The sequence below is a fragment of the Pipra filicauda genome, unplaced genomic scaffold (genome assembly GCF_003945595.2).
Source record: "Pipra filicauda isolate LSUMZ 115617 unplaced genomic scaffold, ASM394559v2 scaffold90_size2875636_pilon, whole genome shotgun sequence".
NCBI lineage: Eukaryota > Metazoa > Chordata > Aves > Passeriformes > Pipridae > Pipra > Pipra filicauda.
The window spans coordinates 2,422,035-2,446,064 of NW_024105098.1; the positions used below are offsets into that span (position 1 = coordinate 2,422,035).

At 48.2% G+C, this 24,030-nt stretch overlaps 1 protein-coding gene across 4 annotated transcripts in view; it reads left to right on the top strand.

Annotated features, from left to right (window-relative positions):
- Positions 1–24,030, top strand: part of MAP3K13 (mitogen-activated protein kinase kinase kinase 13) — a 71,598-nt gene that overhangs the window by 43,338 nt on the left and 4,230 nt on the right. For all 4 annotated transcript variants that reach the window (XM_027724853.2, XM_027724850.2, XM_039391126.1 and 1 more), the window contains 12 exons: positions 3,276–3,850; positions 9,333–9,516; positions 9,645–9,836; positions 10,712–10,870; positions 13,708–13,866; positions 15,435–15,543; positions 16,475–16,584; positions 17,765–17,881; positions 18,388–18,525; positions 19,555–20,272; positions 21,618–21,688; positions 23,532–23,829. In XM_027724853.2, the coding sequence (XP_027580654.1) occupies positions 3,349–3,850; positions 9,333–9,516; positions 9,645–9,836; positions 10,712–10,870; positions 13,708–13,866; positions 15,435–15,543; positions 16,475–16,584; positions 17,765–17,881; positions 18,388–18,525; positions 19,555–20,272; positions 21,618–21,688; positions 23,532–23,829 (2,757 nt within the window). In that variant the 5' untranslated portion in view covers positions 3,276–3,348. The remainder of the gene's footprint in view (positions 1–3,275; positions 3,851–9,332; positions 9,517–9,644; positions 9,837–10,711; positions 10,871–13,707; positions 13,867–15,434; positions 15,544–16,474; positions 16,585–17,764; positions 17,882–18,387; positions 18,526–19,554; positions 20,273–21,617; positions 21,689–23,531; positions 23,830–24,030) is intronic.

Genomic DNA, 24,030 nt, shown 5'->3' on the forward strand with positions numbered 1-24,030 from the left:
CCACACACAGAGCTTCCAGCTTGTGACTGGAAGGCTGCTACAGCAGGAGCATGGCTGAGATGGAAACAGCACAGCCCTTGGCTCTGCCCTTCCCTGGCAAAGTTAAGGAGGCACGTGCAGATCAGAATCATGGAATGCTTTGGGTTGGAAGGGACCTTAAAGCCCATCCAGTGCCACCCCCTGCCATGGGCAGGGACACCTTCCACTAGCCCAGGTTGCTCCAAGCCCTGTCCAACCTGGCCTTGGGCACTTCCAGGGATGGGGCAGCCACAGCTGCTCTGGGCAACCTGTGCCAGGGCCTCCCCACCCTCCCAGGGAACAATTCCTTCCCAATATCCCATCTCACCCTGGCCTTTGGCAGTGGGAAGCCATTCCCCTTGTCCTGTCACTATGTGCCCTTATGAAAACATGGCAAACAGTCTGGATATAATGAAACTTCAAACTTTCAAGAAAGCATTTTTCTTTGCCTTGAATGAAACTTAGATTTCTTTTATTGGGAAGAGTTCAACATGAAAAATCTCAGCCTTTTGGTGCTCTGACCAAAAGAATGGAGGAGGCATGATGATAAACCTTGAAAAAATGCTCTTCTTCCCTTCTGTGAAGAGATGGTGAGGCTGAAGACAACCCAATTTATTTGTGTTGAATCAAATTTTGCTAAAGCAAGAGGTTGCACATTGCAGAATTTACTGTAATGGGAGAGAATTAAAAAAATTCATTTCCCCAACAAGTTGGCACTGATGTGTCATGGCAGAAGCTGCCTGCTACCCCCACCAGGGTTTCTGGACCATTTTGCTTCACATTGGCTTGATATGAAGTTGTTTTAAAATAAGTGCTGCTGTCTTATGCTCTCCAAACAATGAGTTTGCTACACCTCTGAAAATCAGGCTGCTTATGTAAGGGCCTAAATAAGGCTGTATCATGCCAATTTGAAAATACTTCTGTGACCTTTGCCTGCCTCCTCTCTCCATCCAGGGGCGTGTAAGATGGCAGAGCACTGTGCTTAAAGACTTTTTTTTATTTGAAATGTCTCAGGGTTGGAGAAAGCAATTTTATCTGGGAAAACAGATTTGATGTCCCTCAGTCCAGGGGTTTGTTCTTGGCTGGGCTATTGCAGCCATGTCTAAGCTGTGTTGTGAAAAGCTGTTCTTTCCCTGTTGAACCAAAATTCCAGAGTCAGAAAACTGCATAGAAAGGTAAAAGCAAAAACTTAAACTTGTACTAGTGTACTCTGAGAGTCAGGTAATAGCAAAATGATTTTATCCTCCAAGTCTGATTTAATCCTTTATGGACTTCCCATGGCTTAGATTCGAGATACTGTGGGGACACTGTTACCTCAAATTCTGCCCTTACTTTCATATTTCTTACAGGAAAACCTGACTGATGTTTTATTTACATTGCTTAGTGTTCTGTGTCACCAAAAGTTACAAACATTCTCTGTAGGAACACTGGTCACATTTTGCTTTTGTTTAAAGAATCACTTCTTTCTCTCAGAATGTTGGAGGTGAGCAGGAGCAGTGCCCAGAAACACTTAGTTGGGCCTGGCTTGGTGTTTTTCTGAAATTCTGTTCAGGTCTGAAGCTTTTTCTCATCAGCAACAAAATCTGTGATGACAGAACCACTACTGCTAGTAGTAATTGTACTACTGAGGTCACACTGCAGCTTCCCACACCGAGGAGTCAGTCCTTGTAATGCTGGTCAGAGGTAGGTCAGGAATAACCAACTCTCCAGCTTCCAGTACGAGTCTCATTCAGCTCCTGTACTGTCTGGGCCGTGCTGCAACATTTGCCTCACCTGCTGTTTTGTTTTCTTTTAAAGACAAAGTCTGCAGCCTAAATAACATCCTTCTAATAAAGCTTTAATGCTTTATTAATCCATGTGATCAGGAAGAAGTAGAGGAATGTAATCCAGGCTCTTGGCTGTTCTCTTTTGCTGCTTCCTCTGCTGGGGAGGGACTGAAGCCCAGGGCATGAGCTTTTCATCCCACGGGCTGAAGGTCTTATCTCTCCTCTCTGCAATGACCTCATCTTGAGGAGTTACGGGTCTGAGCTGTTCCCTTTCCATTGGCTGTGTCCTACCTGGCCACCTCTTTCTTCTTTTCAGTGGCTGTTTGCAGAGCCCGGGACTTTGCACACAGTGTAACTGATCTTACTTCTGAACAAAATACTTTGCTAATGCCGTTTATTTTTTTCCACCTCTCAGCTTCTTATGGAATTTAAAACCGGACTTTGTTCTGTGTTATGGGATGAATGAACTTAATTACTTTTGGCACAAAGTTAGAGCCTCTTGTTTCAGAAGTGGGTTCAATCACTGTATGGGCCATTCACTTAGGAGTTGGACTTGATGATCCTTATGGGTCCCTTCCAGCTCAGAATATTCTGTGAAGTGACTCTGTCCCAAAAAAGTGTTTTGGCGGTTGGCAGCTCTGGCAGCCTGACCCCTGGCTGTGGACCTGGCTCTGTGGGAAGGTAACAGAATGGGTTTTAGGAAAAGGGTCCCTCAGTGGAGCTCATAGCAAGAGATGAGGGGACTTCTTAAAAGGGATCCCAACTCTGAATTTATGTGCACCCTACCAGGAGCTCCTGCAGGGAAAAGCAGAGAGCAGTGGGAGGAGATGCTCTTGTGGAAGGAGGGAGATCAGCAAGGAGGGTCTGCTGTGAATTCTGAGTCGTACTTGTTTATGAGGGTGACATGTATGTGATTAGAGAATTGAACAATCTCTTTGCCACACTGAACTTGAAAGGATTAAACTAAAGGTCCTGGATGGTCGGTCATAAGTAGGTGGGGGCTCAGAGGGAGCGGCTACAAACCATCACTGGGTGGGCTCAAGTACCTGTATCACTGGGCTTTGTTTCTCTAATGTCTTGTCTCGAGGGTTTGCGGAGGAATCCTGAGCTTGTGGGCTGTGCCAGACCAGAAACAGAGGCTGGATTCAACCCATACCTGAGCTGGGAAACCCCCGGGGCCAGCTTCAGTCAGATAAATGCTATAGTAACTCTTCCACAAAGAGTCTTTCATGATTTTGACCTTTAGGCTCTTGTTTAAAACTTGTGGTGTTTGTTTACCAGGCAATTCCTGCAGTAGGTTACCGAGAGTACTGCCTGAGTGGAGTTTCTGTTGGAATTATTTATTTGTTTCTTTTAGGGCAGTAATTATTTACCAAGTATCAGCAGTTGTCTGGAAAGTCTAGTTAATTATCAGCTCGCCTCAGTGAAAGCGCACGAAGTGAAAATACTTAAATAAAAATTTGAAAGTTGTTCTTTTTCCTCTCCTTTCAGGTACTGGGTCCACGTGTTGCATCTGAGTTGTGTTGCACAAATTCTCTAAGCCCCAGCTCGGCCCATCTCCTTGATGCACACTCACAGCATCATGGCCAGCACTCAGGAGCGCCTGGGCCTGTCTTCCTCCCCGAACTCCATGGGCAAAGCTTTCTGTGAGGACAAAGACTTGGGTAGGTTCCCCGACGAGCACACTCCCGCCGGGACCCACCCGTCCCCCGAGCTCATCGAGGACGTGCGGGACAAGGGTTTGCTGCCGGCGGAGCTGCTGGAGGGCGTGAGCAGCCCGGTCACGGCGGCCGTGCTCACCAGCATCAGCGAGGACTCCCGGGACCAGTTCGAGAACAGCGTCCTGCAGCTGCGGGAGCAGGACGAGCCCGACACGCCCGTCCCGCAGGGCCCCCGGGGCGCGGGGGACGGGGACAGCCACGGCGCGGGGGACGATGTCAAGGTGCAGTTCAACAGGTCGGGCAGCGGCAGCGGCGGCTTCCTCGAGGGGCTCTTCGGGTGCCTGAGGCCCGTGTGGAACATCATAGGCAAGGCGTACTCCACGGACTACAAACTGCAGCAGCAAGGTGAGCAGGGGACCCGGCCTGCGGCGCTGCGGGGGGAGCGTGAGACGGGCAGGGAAGGCACCCGGGGCTTTTGCCCAGGTTCCCACGGGACCGCTCTCGTGTCGTGCAGCCCCTCTTCTGGGCGTGCAAAGACAAATCCTGCACTGCAGAGCCAGCGGCCGTCATTTGTGGCAAAAGCAGCTCGGGATGGAGTCAAACCCAACTGCCTGTTCTGGCCCGTGGGTGGTCGGTTGTGACAATGTCTGAATCCGAACCGAGCGTGGGGATCAGAAGGATCTCTGTTGAGGTGGTTGGTACAATCTCTGTGTTAATTTCTGGAGGTTTTTCATGTCAGATGGACAACACTGACATAGGCATTTCCCATTGGGAATCTGTATGTGAAGGCTTTTCCAGCTGACCACCTAATAGCAGAAGTGTCGCTTTCTTTTAAAAAGACTTGTGTGCCTTTTTATTCAGCAGTAATTTTCCTCTTTAAAATACCATTCCATTCAGAACTTTTCTTTGCAGAAATAAGGTTTATACCTTTTTTCATTTAAATGTGTAAGTGTATGTGAGTATGAATATATATATATAAAATATGTAGTTTGGAAATAAGTGATGTCCCAGTTTATTTCATATCTATATATGGTATGATATATATATCATATATATAGATATAAGTCTCTTTAGGTGCTGCTGAAAGCTAAAGGGCAGAGTATGTTCTGCTGTTGGTGTCTGATTTCTCCCCTAGAACAGGGGGAGGAAGGTGGCAGATGGGAAAAGAACAAGCTGTCATTAGAATTAAGGAGCTGAAATGGTGGAGGCTTATGGAAAATGGGAGCAGCCTGGCCACCATGGTACCATGGGGCAGAAGTGTCCTGTGCTCCTGTGACCATCACTCACTATTAATCAAATGGTTCTCTAGCACTGACAAATTATAAGATACATGGTCAGAAACCTGTCTAAGTGGTTCATATCTAAACCCCAGAGGGATGGGGAACAACTGCTAATATGAGGGAACAGAGATGTTAAACAACATTTGGGTGAATTTAGCTTGATGTAAACTTCCTCCTTCCCAGAGCCAGTCATTCCCAGCTCATAATGGAGCAGGAAATGCACCTCTGCATTCCAGGATGGCAGGTGGCTCCTGAGCGGCACCTGTGTGCTCAGCAAGAGTTTGCTTGGCTTGAAATCCTTTGGCACAGTCGGTTCTAAGTTTTGTTTGCGTGTTGTTTATTCAGTGTGTCACATGTGGTTCAGACTATAAATATAAAAAGTGACTGGAAGGTCCTTGGGGGGTTAACACTGTTGGGGGGATTGCACAATATGTGGAGTTGGATGTGGACAGTTTTGGAAGGGACTATCAGGCTGGGGAGTCTCCCTTGGGAAGGAGAAGGAGATTGTGAGCAGTCAGATGACATCCAGAGGAAGCACTTGGTTTTGTATGGAAGTCACTCGTGTCAAAGATTGAAGCACTAATGAGCGAAAATGAGCAGCTGAGAGGGGGGCTGGGTTGGAGGATGGATGCTCACAGATCTTCCGTGCACAGAGGGGTCTTGCTGTTCTCTGTGCCCCGAGCATGTCCAGAGCCATGGAGCCAGGGGCTTCTTGCAGTTTGCTGTTGGCATCAGCCCCTTCTAAAAGGGCAGCTTTGAACTGGCTACAGATGTGGTAAGGCTGAGGATTAATTGGGATCTGCTATAAACGGCCTGTGTGGTTTAGCTGCATCTTCAGTGTCTTCACCGTAAGCAATGGGAATGAAAAGGAGATGTTTCTTATATTATTATTTTTTCCTCTGAACTGCTCTGATGGCAGAAGTGCACTTCTGTTGCCCAAGGATAAACCTTTCCAAACTGTTGCTGTGCTAAAATTTGAGGATTTTGTCAGAATATTCATGTTCTGTTTTCCAGATGATCTCATTCTTGCTTCTTGCCATCAGAAAATCATCTTTGTGTGCATTTCATCAGCTACATACAAACCAGCACTTCAGTAACTGATGGGATTATTTTTATTTTGCTGTCTTTTAGCAAGAGCACAGAGGAATTTGTGTTTGTGTTTGTGCAAGTCCTGTGCATTTGGAGAAGAGGCTGAGAAAATGTCTCTGGCTCTTTCAGCAGCAGGGAGAGGCTTGTGGTGACCTTTCCTTCCCCTGGGAGCTTCTTTACAGCTTTGGGCTGGTGCCACAGATCTTGCAGATGATATTTTTTTCCCTTCTTCATGAGACAACTACTTTAAGCCTCATCCAGGAGCAATCCTTTGTGTTGGGCTGAATCAACAGCTGGGGTAGGAGCCCAGTTTGGATCTGCAGCCCTGTGACCTTGCAGTACTTAAAGGGGATTATAAAAAAGAGGGAGAGTGGCTTTTTACAGAGACAGGTAGTGATAGAGCAAGGAGGAATGGTTTTAACTAAAAGAGGAGAGATTTAGATTAGATGTCAGGAAGAAATTCTTCCCTGTGAGGGTGGGGAGGCCCTGGCACAGGTTGCCCAGAGAAGCTGTGACTGCCCCTGGATCCCTGGAATTGTCCAAGGCCAGGTTGGACGGGGCTTGGAGCAACCTGGGCTGTGGTGTCCTGCCCATGGCAGGGGGTGGAACTGGCTGAGCTTTAAGGTCCCTTCCAACCCAAACCATTCTGTGTTGCCTGGAGGTGCTTCCTGGTACTTTTTGGTGCTCTCCATAATCCCTGCCTGCCTGTTTTGGATCTCCTGCAGGCCCAGACTCTAGGATGTGGTGGTGGTGGTGTGGTGTGCCTACAACTAGTGAAATACAAATAGGTTCCATGCCCTTGGCAGATGTCTGATCCTTGAGCCCACATTGCCTGTGAAAGTCTGGCTCGTGACTGGGTAAATGAGGGGAAAGATAAGAACAACTTTTACATGATTCCACATTATTTTCTTGTTGAAAACACTCCTTGAATGTCCTTCCCAATATCCAAGGTGGTCATCAAGAGGAGTGGGTTTCCATGCTTCCCTTAAGAACCCACTCTGGGAGCTGCTGCAGGCTGGTGGACTGAGCAGTGCCAGCACCGCTTGGTGAGGGGCCTTTCCTGCAGGGAGGGTTTGCTTTTGTGTTGTTCAGTGCCAGCTGATTATCTGAGGTTTAAGTATTTGACCCATAAAGACCCATAAAACCCCTCCTGACTGTTTTTCCAGTTGCTTACCCTGATTTCTAAAGGCTGTTGGTGAGTGCTTTCAGCGAGATACAGTCAGTTCTTTCATTTGCATCTACCAGTTACTTAATTGGGATTGTTGGGACTCCAGCACTTTAAAGTAAGACTTGTTTGTGTTTCCTACAGACTCATTAGACTTGCAAGCCATTTTCTTTGGATTAAGAATCTGTCTCCAGGAGTTGCTTTCACCTTTCCCTTCACAAGTTACGTCTTTACTGTCGCCGTGAGGGTTTTTGTGTGTACCTGGAGAGCAAGGTGCCCATCCAAGGGTGGTTGTGGTGGTGGGGTTTCTGTAAACCAGAGATGCTTCTTGTCACAGTGCCAAGGCTGGCCAGCAGCCAATGCTGGAAAAAACTTCCTCCAAATAGATTGGCTCAATGGCTCGGGCTGCTCCTGCGTTTCTTCCCCCATGGGAAACAGATTCCCATCATTCTACTCCAATGGTTCTTAATCACCTCAGAAACGCAAGTTCTTGCGTAATTCCTGCTGCTATTACACTCTAATTTATTTAGGGCAAGTTTTTTTAGGCCCAGAAGAGTCTGACTGTTGCACTGTGTGTTACATGTGGTTTGGCTCTTTGTTCCTCTTGATATTCCCAAAGCTGTGGCTGCTCCATCCCTGGAAGTGTCCAAGGCCAGGTTGGATGGGGCTTGGAGTAACCTGGGCTAGTGGAAGGTGTCCCTGCCCATGGCAGGGGGTGGCACTGGATGGTCTTTAAGGTCCCTTCCAACCCAAAGCACCCCAGGATTCTGTGAAAGAAACAGCTATTTCAGTACAACGGAATTGTTTCAATGTTGCCCATATAAAAACACACACAAAAATCACCTGTATTTGCCACCTCCTTTCAGGAGCAGTGAATTTGTGAATTAAATAGAAATACAGATCTTCTCAATTTATTTATGACTGCTCTCATTTTATTTGTTTTCTTTATTTAAAGTCTTTTTAATATCTAGATGTCTGACGACTTAAATACCAGTTACAGTTCTGGGCTGTGAGCGGATCCATCAGTGTGGAAAACAGCCTTGTGTCTGAGGGGGAACGTGTGCCCAGGGTTGAACTTTGCCCTGCCAAGGCGGGGGGAATTTCTGCTGTAGATGAACACTGTTGTTTCTAGTTCAGTGAGCAGAAGGAGTGCTGGGGTCTGGCTCCGGAGGGGAGCTGGGAGCCATTCGGCAGGAGACAGCCAGCCAGTGTCTGACTGACACAGGGATGAAAGAGGGAAAGGTTCCCATCGGGATCAGCCCACAGACAGTTTGGGGATATGTCTCCCTTCAGTGACAGGATCAAAAATGTGCACTTTGGCATAATCCCAGCTGCAGCCCTGGGAATACCCCGGTGGCTCAGGAAAGGGATGAGACAAAAAGACACACCTTTGCAGTCTCCGGCAGGGCTCTGTGCAGGTGTGACTTCCTTTTATTTCAGAAATCAGTGGGTTACTGGTTGTTTTTTCTGCTAAATAATTTACTCTCTAAACTTACACATTTGTTGAGTCACGATAAATAAATAATTGCCTGCCTTTTGTCTTGCTGTTTGTGAGATTTAAGGTAATGTCAGGGTGACTCACAGAGAGCAAGGGTTTCTGTTCTGATGGGTACAGCCCTCCTGAAGCAGTTTATACTGTGCCACTGGACCACTCCGGGACTGTCTCTACAAATGTGTGTAGGTCCCAAAGAGGAGGGGTTGCTTAAGCTTGTTTTGCCTGTTTGACATTGATACACACAACGTTGGTGTGGGAAAGACCCGTTTCTGCCACTGCTGGTGGTGGTTGATGTGCTTTGTGTATTTGGGTGACTTGGTGGTTGCTGGTCTGTGTTTTACAACCTGCCACTTCTGCATTTCCCTTTTATTTCCTATTTGTGCCCAATTTGGGTGGAGGGAAACCCTCAATATTTTTTTATGTCAGTTGTGAATATTAAACGTTTTTTCTCATCTATGCTTTTCTATGGAGTCATGTACTTTGTAAGAGATACTGTCCTTCTTCAGTGTTGGGGTAGAGGATCTCCTCCCAGAATTGCCAATCCAGGGTCCCTGGCATGTTCAGTTCCTGCCTGCCAAGTCAAAGTGGCCCACCCAAGTGGTTAGCAGGGTGGTGAGCTCTGAAAAAGCAGCAGGAAGGATGGGAATGAGCAGGCTGGAGGTGACTGGGGTGGATGAAGGGGATGCTGGGGCTGAGCACGTGCTGTGTGTGCCTCCATTGCTTTCTGCCACCTACTACCTCTAGAAAAGTCCACCCTGAGGTGTAGGAGAGGGCAGGTGCTGCCCTGGTGTGATCTTACAGCAGAATATTTTCACGGTCTTTGTCTTGGCCGTTATCCCGTTTTTCTGCCTGTGCCAGATACCTGGGAGGTGCCGTTTGAGGAGATCTCGGAGCTGCAGTGGCTGGGCAGCGGAGCACAGGGAGCAGTGTTCCTGGGCAAATTCCGGGCGGAGGAGGTGGCCATCAAGAAAGTGAGGGATCAGAACGAAACGGATATCAAGCACCTGAGGAAGCTCAAACACCCCAACATCATCGCGTTCAAGTAGGTCGCGGGACTTGTTCCAAGTGTTCCTTTGTCCGGGCAAGAGCCTTCCGCTCAGGTTCTCTGGGCAAGCCAGCCTTGCTGTCCAGTTGTGTGTCTGCAGCTCCTCACCGAGTTCTCTTTGGCAGGGGGGTCTGCACTCAAGCCCCGTGCTACTGCATCATCATGGAATACTGTGCCCACGGGCAGCTCTACGAGGTCCTGCGGGCGGGCAGGAAGGTCACCCCTCGGCTGCTGGTGGACTGGTCCACGGGCATTGCCAGTGGCATGAACTACCTGCACCTTCACAAGATCATCCATCGAGACCTCAAGTCACCAAAGTGAGTCTCAGCTGCTTAAACATCCCCGTTTGGGTTCCTCAGGTCACCGGTTTCAGCTGCTTAAACATCCCCCAGTTTGGGTTCCTCAGGTCACCAAAGGGAGTCTCAGCTGCTTAAACATCCCCCAGTTTTGGTGCTGTTTTTTTTCTTGAGGGATAGTTTGAAGTTTGGTCAAAAGGCTCTACTATTCTTTTTCCACATTGTCTCAAAACTAGTGAGAGTGAAAATACTGAAACTCGTTTGCACTCCCCTCCTGTGCTGTGGTTTAACAAGTCTGGAAATGCTACCAGTACCTTGATACATGATAAATAGCAGTCAGGAAATACTTAGTGATTTCATAGTGTCCAGTCCTTTTTGAAAGTGGGATATTCTGTTGCTTTCTGCTCTTTATGTTTCCTTCTTAATCTCTTGTTATTTTCCTGATTTTTCTGGAACATGTCTCTCATTTCTCTGTTGCTTTCTGACTAAAACATTCTAGCTGCTTATGTTCTTACTCCCTAGGTGTTCATCACTTTTTTAGCCTGTGACAGTGCATTAAGATAATGCTTTTAGATGGTTTACAGCACAGTTTAAGGTACAGAGGTGCCTCTGAATCCTCAGTTACTTGTTAATTTGCAGTTTTATCAGGATTGATTTTTGATTTGTAGCATGCAGAAGTGCATTTGAGGAACAAAACACAACCCCAAAGCGAGTGAGAGCTTTCATCAGTGAAAATACATAATCTTTTCTCTTGTACTGCAGTTGTGAGCAGCATGGCCTCATCAACTGGTCGTGTTGATTAAGAAGGGATTTATTCCCAGGGGCTGTTGCGCTACATGAAAAGTCATAAAACGCTGATTTCTTTGTTGGTTTGTTGTTTTTTTTTTCCCCTCTAGTGTTTTAGTTACACACACAGATGCAGTGAAAATTTCAGATTTCGGTACATCTAAAGAGCTCAGCGATAAAAGCACCAAGATGTCCTTTGCGGGGACAGTGGCTTGGATGGCCCCGGAGGTGATACGGAACGAGCCCGTCTCCGAGAAGGTGGATATCTGGTGAGTAGAGCTCAGGGTTAAGTATCTTCACCTTCTGATTAGCCACTTGGTTTTCCAGCACTTCCCACCTTCTTTCCTCATCCTGTGCCTGGGGCTGGTTTACTCTGGGGTGGACTGTTCCTTTCTCCCTCTGCCTGAGCTGTGTTCCTGTGGGCTGCAATGGAGAGGGGAATGACACACACGTGTGGAGGTTCCTGATGAGGCCCAGTGCAACCTGTGTCCTGCAGTGCAACCTGTGTCCTGTGCAGAGGTTCTACCCTGTGTCGTTATTCAGTCTAGAGCTTTCTTCCAGTGCTCAGGACCCCCTCAGCAACCTCTGCAGCCAAGGTGGTTTTCCATTGCTTTCTGCCCTCTCAGGCCATGCTGGAGCTGTAGGGAGGCCTCTGCCCCACCACCTTGTGCTTGGATGTTACATGAGCAGCCACAGGATTACAGTCCAGTGACTCTAACCCTGGATCCAAAAGGGAGGAAACCAGGAGAGGCTCTAAGAGTTTTGAAACCTGTTTCCATCCCATGTGAAACATGCTTTGTGTCCAAAGGAACAGAAGGAAAGGTTCAGTTTCCATGCTGTTAAAAATGCTTGAGAGGGCTCAGCCTTGGAGCTCCTGTGGGAAGCCTCTCCACAGGTTTCAGAGCCCTCAGGGGAACTGCATCTCTGTTTCTGCCTCATTATTTCTGCATATTAAATGTCAGCAGCCAGGACAAATGCCCTTCTCCCTGCTTTACAGCCAGGAGGAATTTTCCTTCTTGTGGCTTTTCAGCTTCAGATGCTGTCACATCCCTGGCCCAGCAGGAAGCTGCAGGACAAAGCTGTGGGTGGCTCTGGGGGTGATGGAGTCAGACAGCAGCCTGCCTGCTGCTCCAGTCTGAGCTCAGAGCTGGGCTTGACCTGATGGGCAGGGTTTCCTGTGGTGTGACCTGTGGTGTGCAGCTGCTCTGGTGCCCACGGTGTCCTGCATGTTCATTTAGTGTGGATGTACAGCCCACAGTTCATCAGAACATGGTGTTCTGCCTGCTCAGGTAGTGTGGATGTACAGCCCACAGCACGGCCAGCCCTGCTGGGAGAAACTCTGGGCTTGTTTTGGAAAGAAAATACGCTCAGCATTTGTCTTCTGAGCTCCTCCCTTTGAACCACAGGATCGTGAAGAGGAATGGTGCTGGATTTCCACCCTCAGCTTTCTGTCCTTCAGAGGGGTTTAGGTTCAGGAATGTTGTGTGGAGCATCCTGTCTGATACAACCAGCTGAGCACTGTGGGGTCTCCTTTACTCCTTCCCTCAGCCTTGGAGATGCTGCTCTTTGGTACAATGTCCTCTTGAGTCCACAGCAGTGGTGATTGCACCGACTCCTCCTTGCCATCCGTGCCTCCCCCAAGACGAGTTAAAAACGATGTTCATGGATGCTGGCAACAAATGAGAACAGTTCCTAAGCTGCTTATATGTCTGCTCTCTCTCATCTTTAACAGCATGCTAAAAAATAAATCTATAATCTTATCAGGCGTCTTGAAAATCCTTTGTCAGTTCTTAGTCATAACAAAGCTGAAACCAGATGAGCTTTCCTCGTAGTTTGTCCAAATACCTGGATCCCTGCTTTCTTGCAGCACATGGATAAAAATTTCAAGAGAAAAAAAATGTTCCAACTTTGCTTTTTTTGTTGTTTTTTTTTTTTTTTCCCCCACATGATCTGAAGCCAATGGGCTTTGAAAGCGCAGCGTTTTTCACGTGAAGTTGTTTCCTGGCTGATGGTTGTTCAGACCTGGCAGTTTGTCCCTTAGAAGTTTTTCTGTACTTAATAAAAGCAACTGGATATTGGTACAAGCCAGACACAGAAACACCCTTCTCATTTTTCACCTGGTTGGACCTGCTGGCTTGGCATGGTTGGTGTCCCACAGGGGGATGGGGTGTAAGTAAGGTGACACGTCTGGGTTGGAAATGGAGATGGTTGTACCTCACCTGTGTCACAGCCCGGTTGTTCATGTGCAGTAACAGTGGTGTTGGTTCTCAGCAGCATTTTGTTTACCTCTCTATTGACTGGTGTGGTGTTTCATTGGTGTTTTATTGGATGAAGATTGTAAATAAATCAAGTAACACTTGGCTGTTATAAATTAAGGTTTATGTCCTTCCCCATCATTAAGAAAGAGAAGCAAAGTGAGTTTTCTTGCCTGCATCTTTCAGTTCTTGTAGGAGGTTCTTTCCCAGACTGAGTTCTCTTAATTATTTTTTTTTCTTGCTTTCTTCAACACAAAGGAAATATCAGTGAGACCTCATGTACTTTTGGTACTGACACTTATGCATGTGGCATTTGTTTCCTAATTTCTGTGTTTGCAGTAGTTGTAGTGCTGAGTTTCAAACCTATGAAACTCTTACCTGGGCATACAGGTAACAGTAGAGGGAGCTTTTGGCTAGGGAAAAATATGTCAGTTATAAAAAGAAAAGCCACTAAAACTTTGTTGTATTGTCTCTGTAAGACACTCACTTCTGTCTGTGCAGTAGTCAATGATCTGTTCTTGCCAACCAGGACAGTCCAAAGTCTATCTGAGAGAAGCTGACTTTCCTTTTCTTTTAACAGGACTAAGACTTGATCTGTACAGAAAATGTGCTTTCAGGATTTTTAAATTCTCACAAATAAATAGGAAAGGGTGGGTGAAAACCAGTGTGGTTTGGTGTTCAGCCTAGTGCTGGGGCAGAGGAGGAAGAGTCACCTGGGGTATTAAAAACCACTGTTGCACCTACTTGCAATTTCAGACCAGACATCCCTATTTCCCTGTTTTTGCTTACAAACTGTTCTTTTCAAGCTGCAGAGCACGAATCCAATTTATCCTGGTTTATTTCTTCTTCAGGTCATTTGGGGTAGTTTTGTGGGAGCTGCTTACGGGAGAGATTCCCTACAAGGATGTGGATTCCTCGGCCATCATCTGGGGAGTGGGCAGTAACAGCCTGCACCTTCCCGTCCCTTCCACCTGCCCAGATGGCTTCAAAATCCTCATGAAGCAAACCTGGTAAGAGCCTGAACCCTGCACAGCACAGACCTAGGGCTGGCTCCCAGCTCCCTCCAGACTCCCAGTAAAACCAGTGTCAGGGTGGGAGTGTTGAGCCCAGAGCAGGGGGCTCTGAAATGCTCCCACACTTGTCCTGAGAGCAGGAAGTTCTAACATTTTGGATTCTGCTTCCTTGTGGCAGCGGGGTTGGGCCCCAGAAGGACGTTTGGAGGTTAGAGGAAGTAGGGAGAGACCTGTCTGGTTTGCTGAGTGGATGGGGCAGGGGAGGGAATGGGCAGACACTGGAGATGATGGGCTGGTGAGCAGGAAGGAGTTATATAGGAGAGAAGTGGGAGCAGAGCCTTATGGAGCCCCAGCAGGTGACAGTTACCCCTGAGTTACCTGTGCAGTGTGAATCAGGAGCAGGCAGCACAAAGGGCATCTTCAGTGGCCTTCAAGAGAGGTTTGATTTGTTGTAGCAGAGTAGGGGATAAAAGGTGGGAAGAGAAAAGGAGCTGGAAGTGAAGTAGGGGTAAAATTCCTTGAGGCTGGCTCCAGAGTGAAGGGAACTGATTTTTCACTCTGAAAACCCCTTGTAAGGGACTGGACAAAGAGAAATATGAGCTTTCTGTCTGGAACACAGATTTTATAGGTTCTAGATATGGAAAATGCTTTCAGTTTCCTCCACATACCAAAACAGAGCTGAAATTCTTTGTCTTGGGTGAATGCATTAAGTGATTTGTCCTTGTAATTGCATCTCGACACAGAGTGTAAAGGCTCTTCCAGCATTTTCCCACTCCATGAGTTTTACCAGCCATCCTCTCCGGGGCACAAGGGGGAAAACGTGCCAGAGCCTGAGTGGATCTTTTCCAGGGGCTGTGTGCCCGACCCTGAGCTGCAGGGCGGTTCAGGGGCAGTGGAGGGCAGGAGCAGCTGGTGCAGCTCTGTACTACAGCGAGGACGTACAAACAGTTGTGTCCCCACCTAGTGGAAGGAGGGGGATTGTAGGGGAGAGGAGGCTGAAGAAGCTGCTCTTGTTCTGAGCAAGAGGCTGGTTCAGTCCTGAAGCTCGAGTGAGGTATTTTTTCTCAAAAATACAAATGGTTTTGTACTTTTCTGAGATCTTACAGGGATTTTCAGTGCATTACAGTGCTGTCTGGGCTCAGGCACGTATGGTGTGACAGCTCACATACCTTTGGTGCTTATAAACACCCTGTTTTGTTGAATGTAAATTATCATTTCTACTAGATTGAGTATTCCCAGAGTAAAACTTGGAAATTGATGGAACAACAGACCAACATATGTTTCTTCTTGACAAGCAAGTCAGGATACAAACTGAAACTGTTCCTATCTTTCACTTTGTAGTCTTAAATGTTTTTCACCTCTTTTGCTCCTTCAGCAAAAAAACCCCCAGCTCTAGCACAATAAACTCGTATTCAGCAAAAGAGAAAACCAGAAAAGCTCCTCTGCTCTAGTCTGTCATCTGCACAAGTTCAGAGAATAGTTCTAGTGGAGCCCTTTCAGAAGGGCAGGAGAGGCTGGCAGCGTTCACCTCACCCATCCCTGGGGATGTGTCTGTTTTCCCTCAGGCAGAGCAAGCCCCGGAACCGTCCCTCCTTCCGGCAGACCCTGATGCACCTGGACATCGCCTCTGCCGACGTGCTGGCTACTCCTCAGGAAACCTACTTCAAATCCCAGGTAACTGGGGAAGGGCTGGAGCCCGTGAGCACTGCAGTTAGCTCCAAGGATTTGATTTTTGGAGGCAGGAGTCTGGATCCATGATTTCGGTTTGATTCTTGGGGAGAAGCAAACTGATGGGTGTTTGAAAATCTTTTACCCAGACTTTCCCAAGCTGAGGCATCTGTTGGCTTAGCGAGAGGCTCAGTGGTGCCTCCCTCCCTCCCTGAGCCTGCTGACTCCAGCTGCTCTGCTCCAGCTGTTCTCCCAGCACTGCCGTGCAGGAGACCATGAGGCTGCTGGGAGCAGAACCTTTGCATTTAGAGTGAAGGTGGGGGCAGCAAGTGGGACACAGAGTTGGGACAGGGCAGCAAAGGGACTCTGGGACTTTTCAGGAAAGATCTAAAAGTATGATCTTAGAGATCCCTCCCAGTCCTACCCATCAAGAAACTGTCTGTTCCCAAAGAGGGAAGGAGAATGAAACCCTGCCTCTAGTAAAGAAGAACTGTTGGGGTAGATGTGAGAAAATGGGGGCATTTATTAAAGCTGCAGGAAGCAGGGCTTCAATGGGCAAATAGAGTATCACCCTAGACAGTGATTATCATGAAGAGAGCTTTCCAAATCATAAGCCTTTGTGCTTACTTTAACTGAAAAAAAAGGAGCAAAATGTTGTCTTAGAACCAGAAGTGCTTTAAGAATTTTTCAAAGTATTTTTTAGAAAATGTTTTCAATTCTCTAATCAGAGCTCGACCTTCTAAATACCATTTGAAAATGCTGACACTAAACATGCTGCAGTGTTGTTACCCAAAATAATTCAGCTAACAGAAATACATTTTCAACCCAAACCTGTAATTTTCTGCTCTACACAAAGAACATTGCCCAAGAGTTCTTCTGTTGTGCACCTAGGGATCCAAATTCTTTGTAAACACCTAAAAGTAAATTGCTTTCCTAGGCTGAATGGAGAGAAGAAGTGAAGAAACATTTTGAGAAAATTAAAAGTGAAGGAACTTGTATCCACCGGTTGGATGAAGAATTGATTCGGCGCCGAAGAGAAGAGCTCAGGTCTGTTGACAGTCCTTTATGTTTCCTGCTCACTTTTCCCACCCAGCCTTCCCTTCTCCTGCTAAATGAGCCCAGCTCCCTCAGCTTGTCCTCTTGGGGCCTGTGCTCCAGGCCCTGACTGGAGTTTTCCTGCTTCTCTTGTAATGAGGGTCCCAAAACAGGATGCAGTATTCCTGGTGGCATAAATTTGGGCAGCCTAAATCCCTTGTGAGCGCAGAAACTGAAGTTCCTGTGTGCATGCCCTGGAGCTTGAGCGCTGCTTGGTTGATGGGAAGCTTGAGAGAAACAGTGGGAACTGTCCCTGCCCTTGGGCAGTCTCAACAATTTGCTCCAGGCAGGATGGGCAAAGGCTTGTGTGCTTACCAGGGAATATTTCTGCCCGAGATTTGGTGTTCCTGATAACAGCACTGGAGCAGGTACATCCATCTTCCTGGGAAATCCCTCTTGCAGTTTTCTGTGAGCTTTCTCTGCCCTGATGCTTTCCTTGGATTAGTTATTGCAGAGGAGTGAACACACTGCATTTGACCAGCCCACCCAAACCCATTTTGAACGTTAGACCAACTTAAAAATGAAAGCAGGATGTTTATTTCAGAAGGAAAGTGTTACCTCCTGTGACACAAATTTGCAACTATAGTTACGACAGAGAAACATAAAACGCCAAGTAGCAGTTCTGTGTCAAACCAAAGGCAGTCTTGGCCAGTTTGATGCAGTGGTGGGTAAGTGTCCCCTGGCCCAGGGGAGCTTTGCCTGGTCACATCTTCTGGCTGCGGTTCCATTTGCCTTCTGCAGCTGTACTGGAGCTGTGGGGGCACCCTGCTGTTGGTGGAACACAGACACATGAGTGTTCCCTATTCCTGCAGAAGCTGGTTTAGCCCCTTTTCTGTGCAAACAGGATGATCAGGGCTCGGCCAAAGGGCTCCTGGGTGCAGGTGAGGCATTTGCAGCTCCTCTAGGGAGAAGTGTTGCCACTCTTTCAAGGCCATTAAACACTTCCTAAATCATACAGTGATTTATTGCTGTATCAGGCTCTTAGTCATCATTTACTGTTAGTTTTATCTGGGGTTCAGTGCAGTTCTTCTGGCAAATTTGACTTTTAGAAGGCCTTTTCCTAAAGCACCTGTACTTTTCCTCTCTTGGTCCATGGACACCAGAGTGGAATAATGACCTTTGTGCTTTCCAGGCATGCATTAGATATCCGTGAGCACTACGAGAGGAAGCTGGAGCGGGCCAACAACCTGTACATGGAGCTCAGTGCTATTATGCTGCAGCTGGAGGTCCGGGAGAAGGAGCTCATCAAGTACGTGTCTCTGGGAATGGTGGCACGGGCGTGGCAGTCTGCACACAGGAGAACAAAAGCAATGCTTCATTTCTAAACTGTGTAGTGCTACTTGTAGATTTAGTGTCCTCTGACAAACTGAGAGGGTGAAGGAGGAGCTGGCAAGCAGGGAGAGGCCCCTTGGGAGTGGGTGCCTGCAGATCCCTTAGTGCTTGTGTCTGTCCCAGGGGGTACTGACTGGGAGAAAGGCACCTTTCCCTTTGGTGCTGGCATCCTTTAGGCCCTTTGTAAAACGAACAGCAGTGCTGCTCCTGGACTGTGTGCCAGGGCCCTGTTCCAGCTGCCTGATCCCTGCAGAGGGAATTCAGAACTGTCTGTGTCCTTTCCCAGCACAGCACGTTGTGTTGCACCCAGCCATGGCTCACTGTGGAGCCGTGTTCCTGTCCAGCAGGACCTGCACTTGGACAAAGAAAGAATTCATCTGGTTTTGGTTTGTTTTTTTCTTTTTTCTTTTCCCAATGTTTCAGGAGGGAACAAGCAGTGGAAAAAAAATACCCTGGGACTTACAAGCGCCACCCAGTCAGACCAATAATCCACCCCAATACAGTGGAGAAGCTGATGAAGAGGAAAGGAGTCTCTCATAAACCAGGCAGCCAGACTAAAAGGTGAGAAACAACCACCCAGTCCTGTGCCAGAGCCTGTGGCAGATCCCCCCTGGGATGAGCAGGCAGCCTCTCCTTCCCTTTGTGTCTGGGGACACGCAGGGTGGGACAAGGGGCTGTTCGCTCTTGGGCCTGCTCTGATCCTCAGAACCACAACTGTTGAATTATCTGAAGGTAAAAGGGCTGAATCCTGCCATCCCTTGCACGTGGGCAGCTCTCTGGAACCACAGCATCACGGGATGCTTTGGTTGGATGAATGAACTGCTGGTCCATGTGATTTTTGAGCAGATGATGGTGCTTGGACAGGAGGTATCTCACATGCTGTCTCAAATTCCTAACTGTCCAAGCAGAGAGCAGTTAGATCATCCTTGACTGGAATTATAATAAGCAAGGTTGAGGGATTGTGGAAATCAGCCACTCCTCAGGGATTCATTGTTGAGGAATTAATTTGGGATTTGAAATTTGGGAATTCATGCTGTCCTTTCATCTGTTTCTCTTCTGCCTGACTTTCAGAAAGTGAGATTATTTTTTCCAAAGGAGTTGTCTGGTTTATTCTTCCTTTTTTGGGATTTCCAGGAGTTAGTCCTGATTAACAGTGAATAATCACTTCTGAATTAATATCCCCACGTGGCTCTGAGATGAGCAGGCTGATCATCATCTGCAGATTGGGGCTGTATTGTGCTGAGCATTGTACATGCATGGAGTAGGAGCCCTACCCCAAGATCCTGGGAGGGAGCTATTTTTGGAGAGAACATCAAAATAAAAGCGGAAAAGGGAGAGTGTGTGAGAGCTATTGGAAAAAGCAGCAAGAAGGGAGTGTAGGGCAGGATGGGCTGAATGGAAAGGACATGGAGTGGAGAGAATCAAAGGGAAGGAAATGCAGGAGTCAAACAGCTGAAGGGGAGGGCGGCCTGTAGATTTTGGGAAGCCAGAGTGTGCTTGTGGCTGCAGCTGCCTCTTCATCCCTGCTCCGGGCTGACGTCAGTTCTTCGCTCGCGGTTTGATGTGTAACTTCTGCTCCCTGTCTCCCAGGCCAGACCTGCTCAAGTCAGAGGGCATACCCAGCACAGAGGCAGCGTCCAACGGCTCCCCAGTCTCAGGAAGTCCCAAAATGTCAACGCTGAGCGGCAAAAGCCGGTACCGCAGCAAGCCCCGGCACCGCCGGGGGAACAGCAAAGGCAGCTACCAGGAATTCGCAGGGATCTTGAAAAACCAGCCGGCGCAGGACGACGCACCCCCACCTCCGCCTCACAACCCCCCCCCGCACCCCGGGCTGGCGCAGCCGGGCCACGGCCACCCCTCGCGGCTGCACGGCCACGGGCAGGACATCGCCAACTGCGCCAACAACCTGCGCTACTTCGGCCCCGCGGCCGCGCTGCGCAGCCCCCTCAGCAACCACGCCCAGCGCCGCATGTCCGGCTCCAGCCCCGACCTCATCTCCACCGCCATGGAGGCCGACTGCCGCCGCGGCCTTGACGGCAAGGGCGGCCAGGCCGAGCGCTGGGAGTGCTGCACCGCAGACCCCTACGAGTCGTGTCTGCAGTGCAGGGACGAGGACAGTGGGCAGGGGCAGATGGCACCGGTGGAGGCAGGGGGGAGCCGCCCCCAGTCCCCGACTTCTGCTTCCCTCTACGAGAGCGCGCAGTTCATGGAGAAGCTGGAGGAGCAGGGCACGGCAGCGTCCGCCCTGGGCACTCCCCAGCACGTGGCGTCCTCGGCGCTGCCTTGCAAAGCGAGATCCCTTCAAAAGGTGAGAACGAAGGCACTGGCGTTTGGAATAAAACAAAGCGTTCTCTTCCTTTCCCTCTCCTCCAAGGGAAGGTGTGCAGCACAGGCTGGTGTCTAGGACAGCAGCAAAGCCACGTTTCACACACACACAGCAGTAGTAGTTGCATGTACAACTTTATCTCAAAGAAATCATGCATAGATGAAGTTCACTTTGTGATCTGGACATACTTTTTAAAGTCAGTTTTGTGGAGCTGTAGGGCATACTGGAGCATACTGCCAATGATGAGGGTTGTCACTTGAGGTTTTGGAAGGGCCTAGTTCTGTTAATTTCAATTCTACCAGTTTTTGTTTGAGGTGAAACTTGTTCTGCTGAATTTTTGTTGTTGAAACAGCCTCAAAATGTTTCCAAGCCTTTCTCAAAGGGAAGGGGTAAATGCGTTCTTTAAATATCACATGAGAGTTTCTTTGGGAATCTGTGGGGCTGCTGCTCCTTGGAACAGGAATTCAACAGTGGTCTTGGGGGTGTGCCTTTTGCTGCACCTGCCAGAAATTGTCCCCCTGCACTGAAAGTCATAGTTCTCGTGTATTTTGTGAAGATTTTGCAAGAGTCAAAAAGACCCGATGGCACAGTTGTACAGAAACAGCTCTTTGTTCCTCCTGCTTCCATCCAGATGGCGGGAAAAGTAGGAACCAGTCTCAGTGGAGTTCAGAGAGCAGGAAAATTAGATCTGAGTGGAGAAGTGAAGGAAAATAGGATGATTTACCGGACCATGAGTGTGGTTTTGGCACAGAATGAAGGTAGGGGGACCTCATATGACAAGGCAACAAGATGAGGTATAGGCTGAATATGAATGAGGGGCTGACAGGATGGGGAGGGTAGGAGGAGGTTCTCAAAGACAAGAGTGTGGTGGGTGGGAAAAGGAGGAGAAAAGGCTCTATGCTCAGAATTGGTGAAACCCACGAGCAAAGGCTGTGTCATCCCCCATCCTGCTCTGCGATGGAGAAGAGAGTCAAAGTTGTAAAGCCAAGAGTGCCAGATCAGCTCAATAATTTATGTGGGTTCCCATATGTTACTAATTACTTGATTTGCTCCTGTAACAATCTGGAACATTATGTACTCCGTGCCTGCAGAAGTACTCCAGTGTATTTCCGAGTCCAGATTCGGGAATGGCAGCATTAGGGCTGCCTGAAATAACCTCCTTGGTAGGACGAGGTCTGGCTCAGTGTTCCCTGGTGCACAGGCTGTTTTCTTCTGGTCTAGATTGTTGCAGCCTGTTGGCACAGTGACTTTGTCCTGGAGGACCAAGGGTCAACCACGTTTGAGCCTCCACAAACGTGACACCACTTTTGTCCTTGTTTTCTGCCAGAGCGGTGACGACTCATCAGAAGAGGAAGAGGGTGAAGTAGACAGTGAAGTGGAGTTTCCTCGTAGACAAAGGTAAAAGGTGAATTCACTCTAATCTCTCTTTGGTGGGACAAAACTCAGGAGGAGAACTATCCTAGCAGCTGCACACCAGCACTGCAACTGGGGAAGGTGCTGGCAAAAGAACAGAGTGGGACCCATCCAGTGTGTCCCATCCACCCTCAGCTGATCCCTCCTGTCACTCCCTGCTCCAGCCTGTCCTGAGGTGTTCTCTCTGGCACAGCTTTCCTGCTGCAGGCTGTTTGCAGCACAACTTGGTCAAGCTAGATAATGTTATTCAGCCTATAAAAAGTAGCTGCTGCATCCGTTTCACCAGAATGAGACTTAGTGGATATTGGTGCTTTTTGTGGACTCTTTCCACTGTTGTTTATTAACTTGCTGCAGTGGGGGAGACTCCAGCACCTTTGTAGTTGAATTCAGATAAGATTGAAGAGCCAGGTGATAACACAGCAGATCAAATTTGATGGCGTTGCCTGTAAAATAAGACTTAAGGGAGTGTTACTACCTAAGCCTGGGTAACAACAGGCTTTACAGTCCTGTGCTTAGAAGAGACATCATGGAAATGCTGCTGTGGTTTTATGAAAGCAGCTGCTTGAAGTGCAGGAGTGATCCAGTGGGCAAATAGATTACAGGTTTGTTTTGCAGGAGAAAAGAAGAAAATAAAAGCTGGTCTGCTGTTGTACACATCCACAGCACACCTGCTGCTTAAATCCTTCATTCCCCAGCTCAAAGACCATGGTAAAGTTTGGAAAGGTACTGAAAAGTGTGACAAGAGTGGTTAGGGATGGTTTCCATAGAAGAAGAGATTAAATCCATGAGAAGTGTTTGTCTAGCAGGAGGAGAGGCAAAACTGGAAGTGCATGAAATTGTAGTTTATGTGGAGAAAATAGACAAGGAATGATTCCTTACATTCGTGTTAGGGACAGCCAGTGAAGCAAACAGGGGTTTAAAATGAACAAAAGGAAGTGCTTTTCCCATCCAGAACATTTTCAGATGTGGAGCTCATTGTCGAGGTGTGCTGTGGAAATCGAACCATGAAGAGCCGTAAGTGTTGAATTTCTGGAGCACAGATCCATCAGAGGCTGAGCACTGTCATCCAGATTTGAGCTTTGACTTAGGAATTGGATTTGCTGAATGGTACAAACCAGGAGGAGATGCCAGGAGAAAGCAGTCTCTGCCTGCACGCCCTGTTCTCATACTTTTCCCAGGTTATTCCTTCCTACCTGGGGCTGGAGGCAGAACTCTGGGCTGGATGAGTTATCTGACTCACAGAGTTTCTGTGTGAGTGTTGCTTCCTCTGTGATTTACTGGCTTGGGAGATTAGAAGGAGAACAAATTGCCTGTTCCATGGGATGACCAGCTGTGGGTCTCCTGGCATGTTCAGTCAACTGATGGGTTGTACCATTGCTGTTGAATCCTGGCACGAGGCCATTTCCACAGTCAAGTAGCTATGAGCCTATTTTTTGAGTGCACGTACCTAAATCCTGCCTGGCTGTTGGGATCGCTGCCAGGCAATGCAGGTGTTCCCAGGTGGGTTATCTTGAACTCCACAGTACAGCATTCCTTTAGGAAAAAGCGCTGAGAAAGGCAAATATGCTCCAGGGCAGATCAGCTATTATGGACGTGTACCAGACCAGGACCAAATAAGAACAGATGAATTTGAAGATGAGGGTTTTGAAGTAAATCATTCAAAAGAGGTAGAATTCTGTAACTCCAGGATATGGAAGGCAGCCCACCAGGAGAGGGGTCTGCCAAGGCCTGGTGTGGCAGAGCAGCTGAACAGAGCACCCAGGAAATTCCCTGAGGGCAGAGGCAGTGTTGATCCAAGCTGGACACTGAACCTCTCTCCCCTCTGCAGACCCCATCGCTGCATCAGTAGCTGCCAGTCCTACTCGACCTTCAGCTCCGAGAACTTCTCCGTGTCCGATGGAGAGGAGGGGAACACAAGCGACCACTCCAACAGCCCGGATGAGCTGGGCACCAAGCTGGAAGATGAGCTGGCTGAGAAGCTGGAGGACATGTTGTCCCAAACTCCAGAGATCCCCATTGAAATCTCCACGCAGTCGGATGGGCTTTCAGACAAAGAGTGCGCCGTGCGGAGAGTCAAGACTCAGATGTCTCTGGGCAAGCTTTGTGCAGATGAACACAGCTGTGAGGTGAGTTGTAGGTTTCTTATCCCCTCTTCCTTCTGCTAAGTGGAAAAAAAACCCTAAAAAAATGTTATGGAAAGGAATCCAAGGGCCAGAAAGTTGGAACACTGCCTAGGAGATGCTGTGGTAGGTGTACTATGGCAAAGCAACTGCTTCAGTACCCGATCTCCCTCATGCTTGGCAGATGAGTAGGTGGGGGAAAGTCAC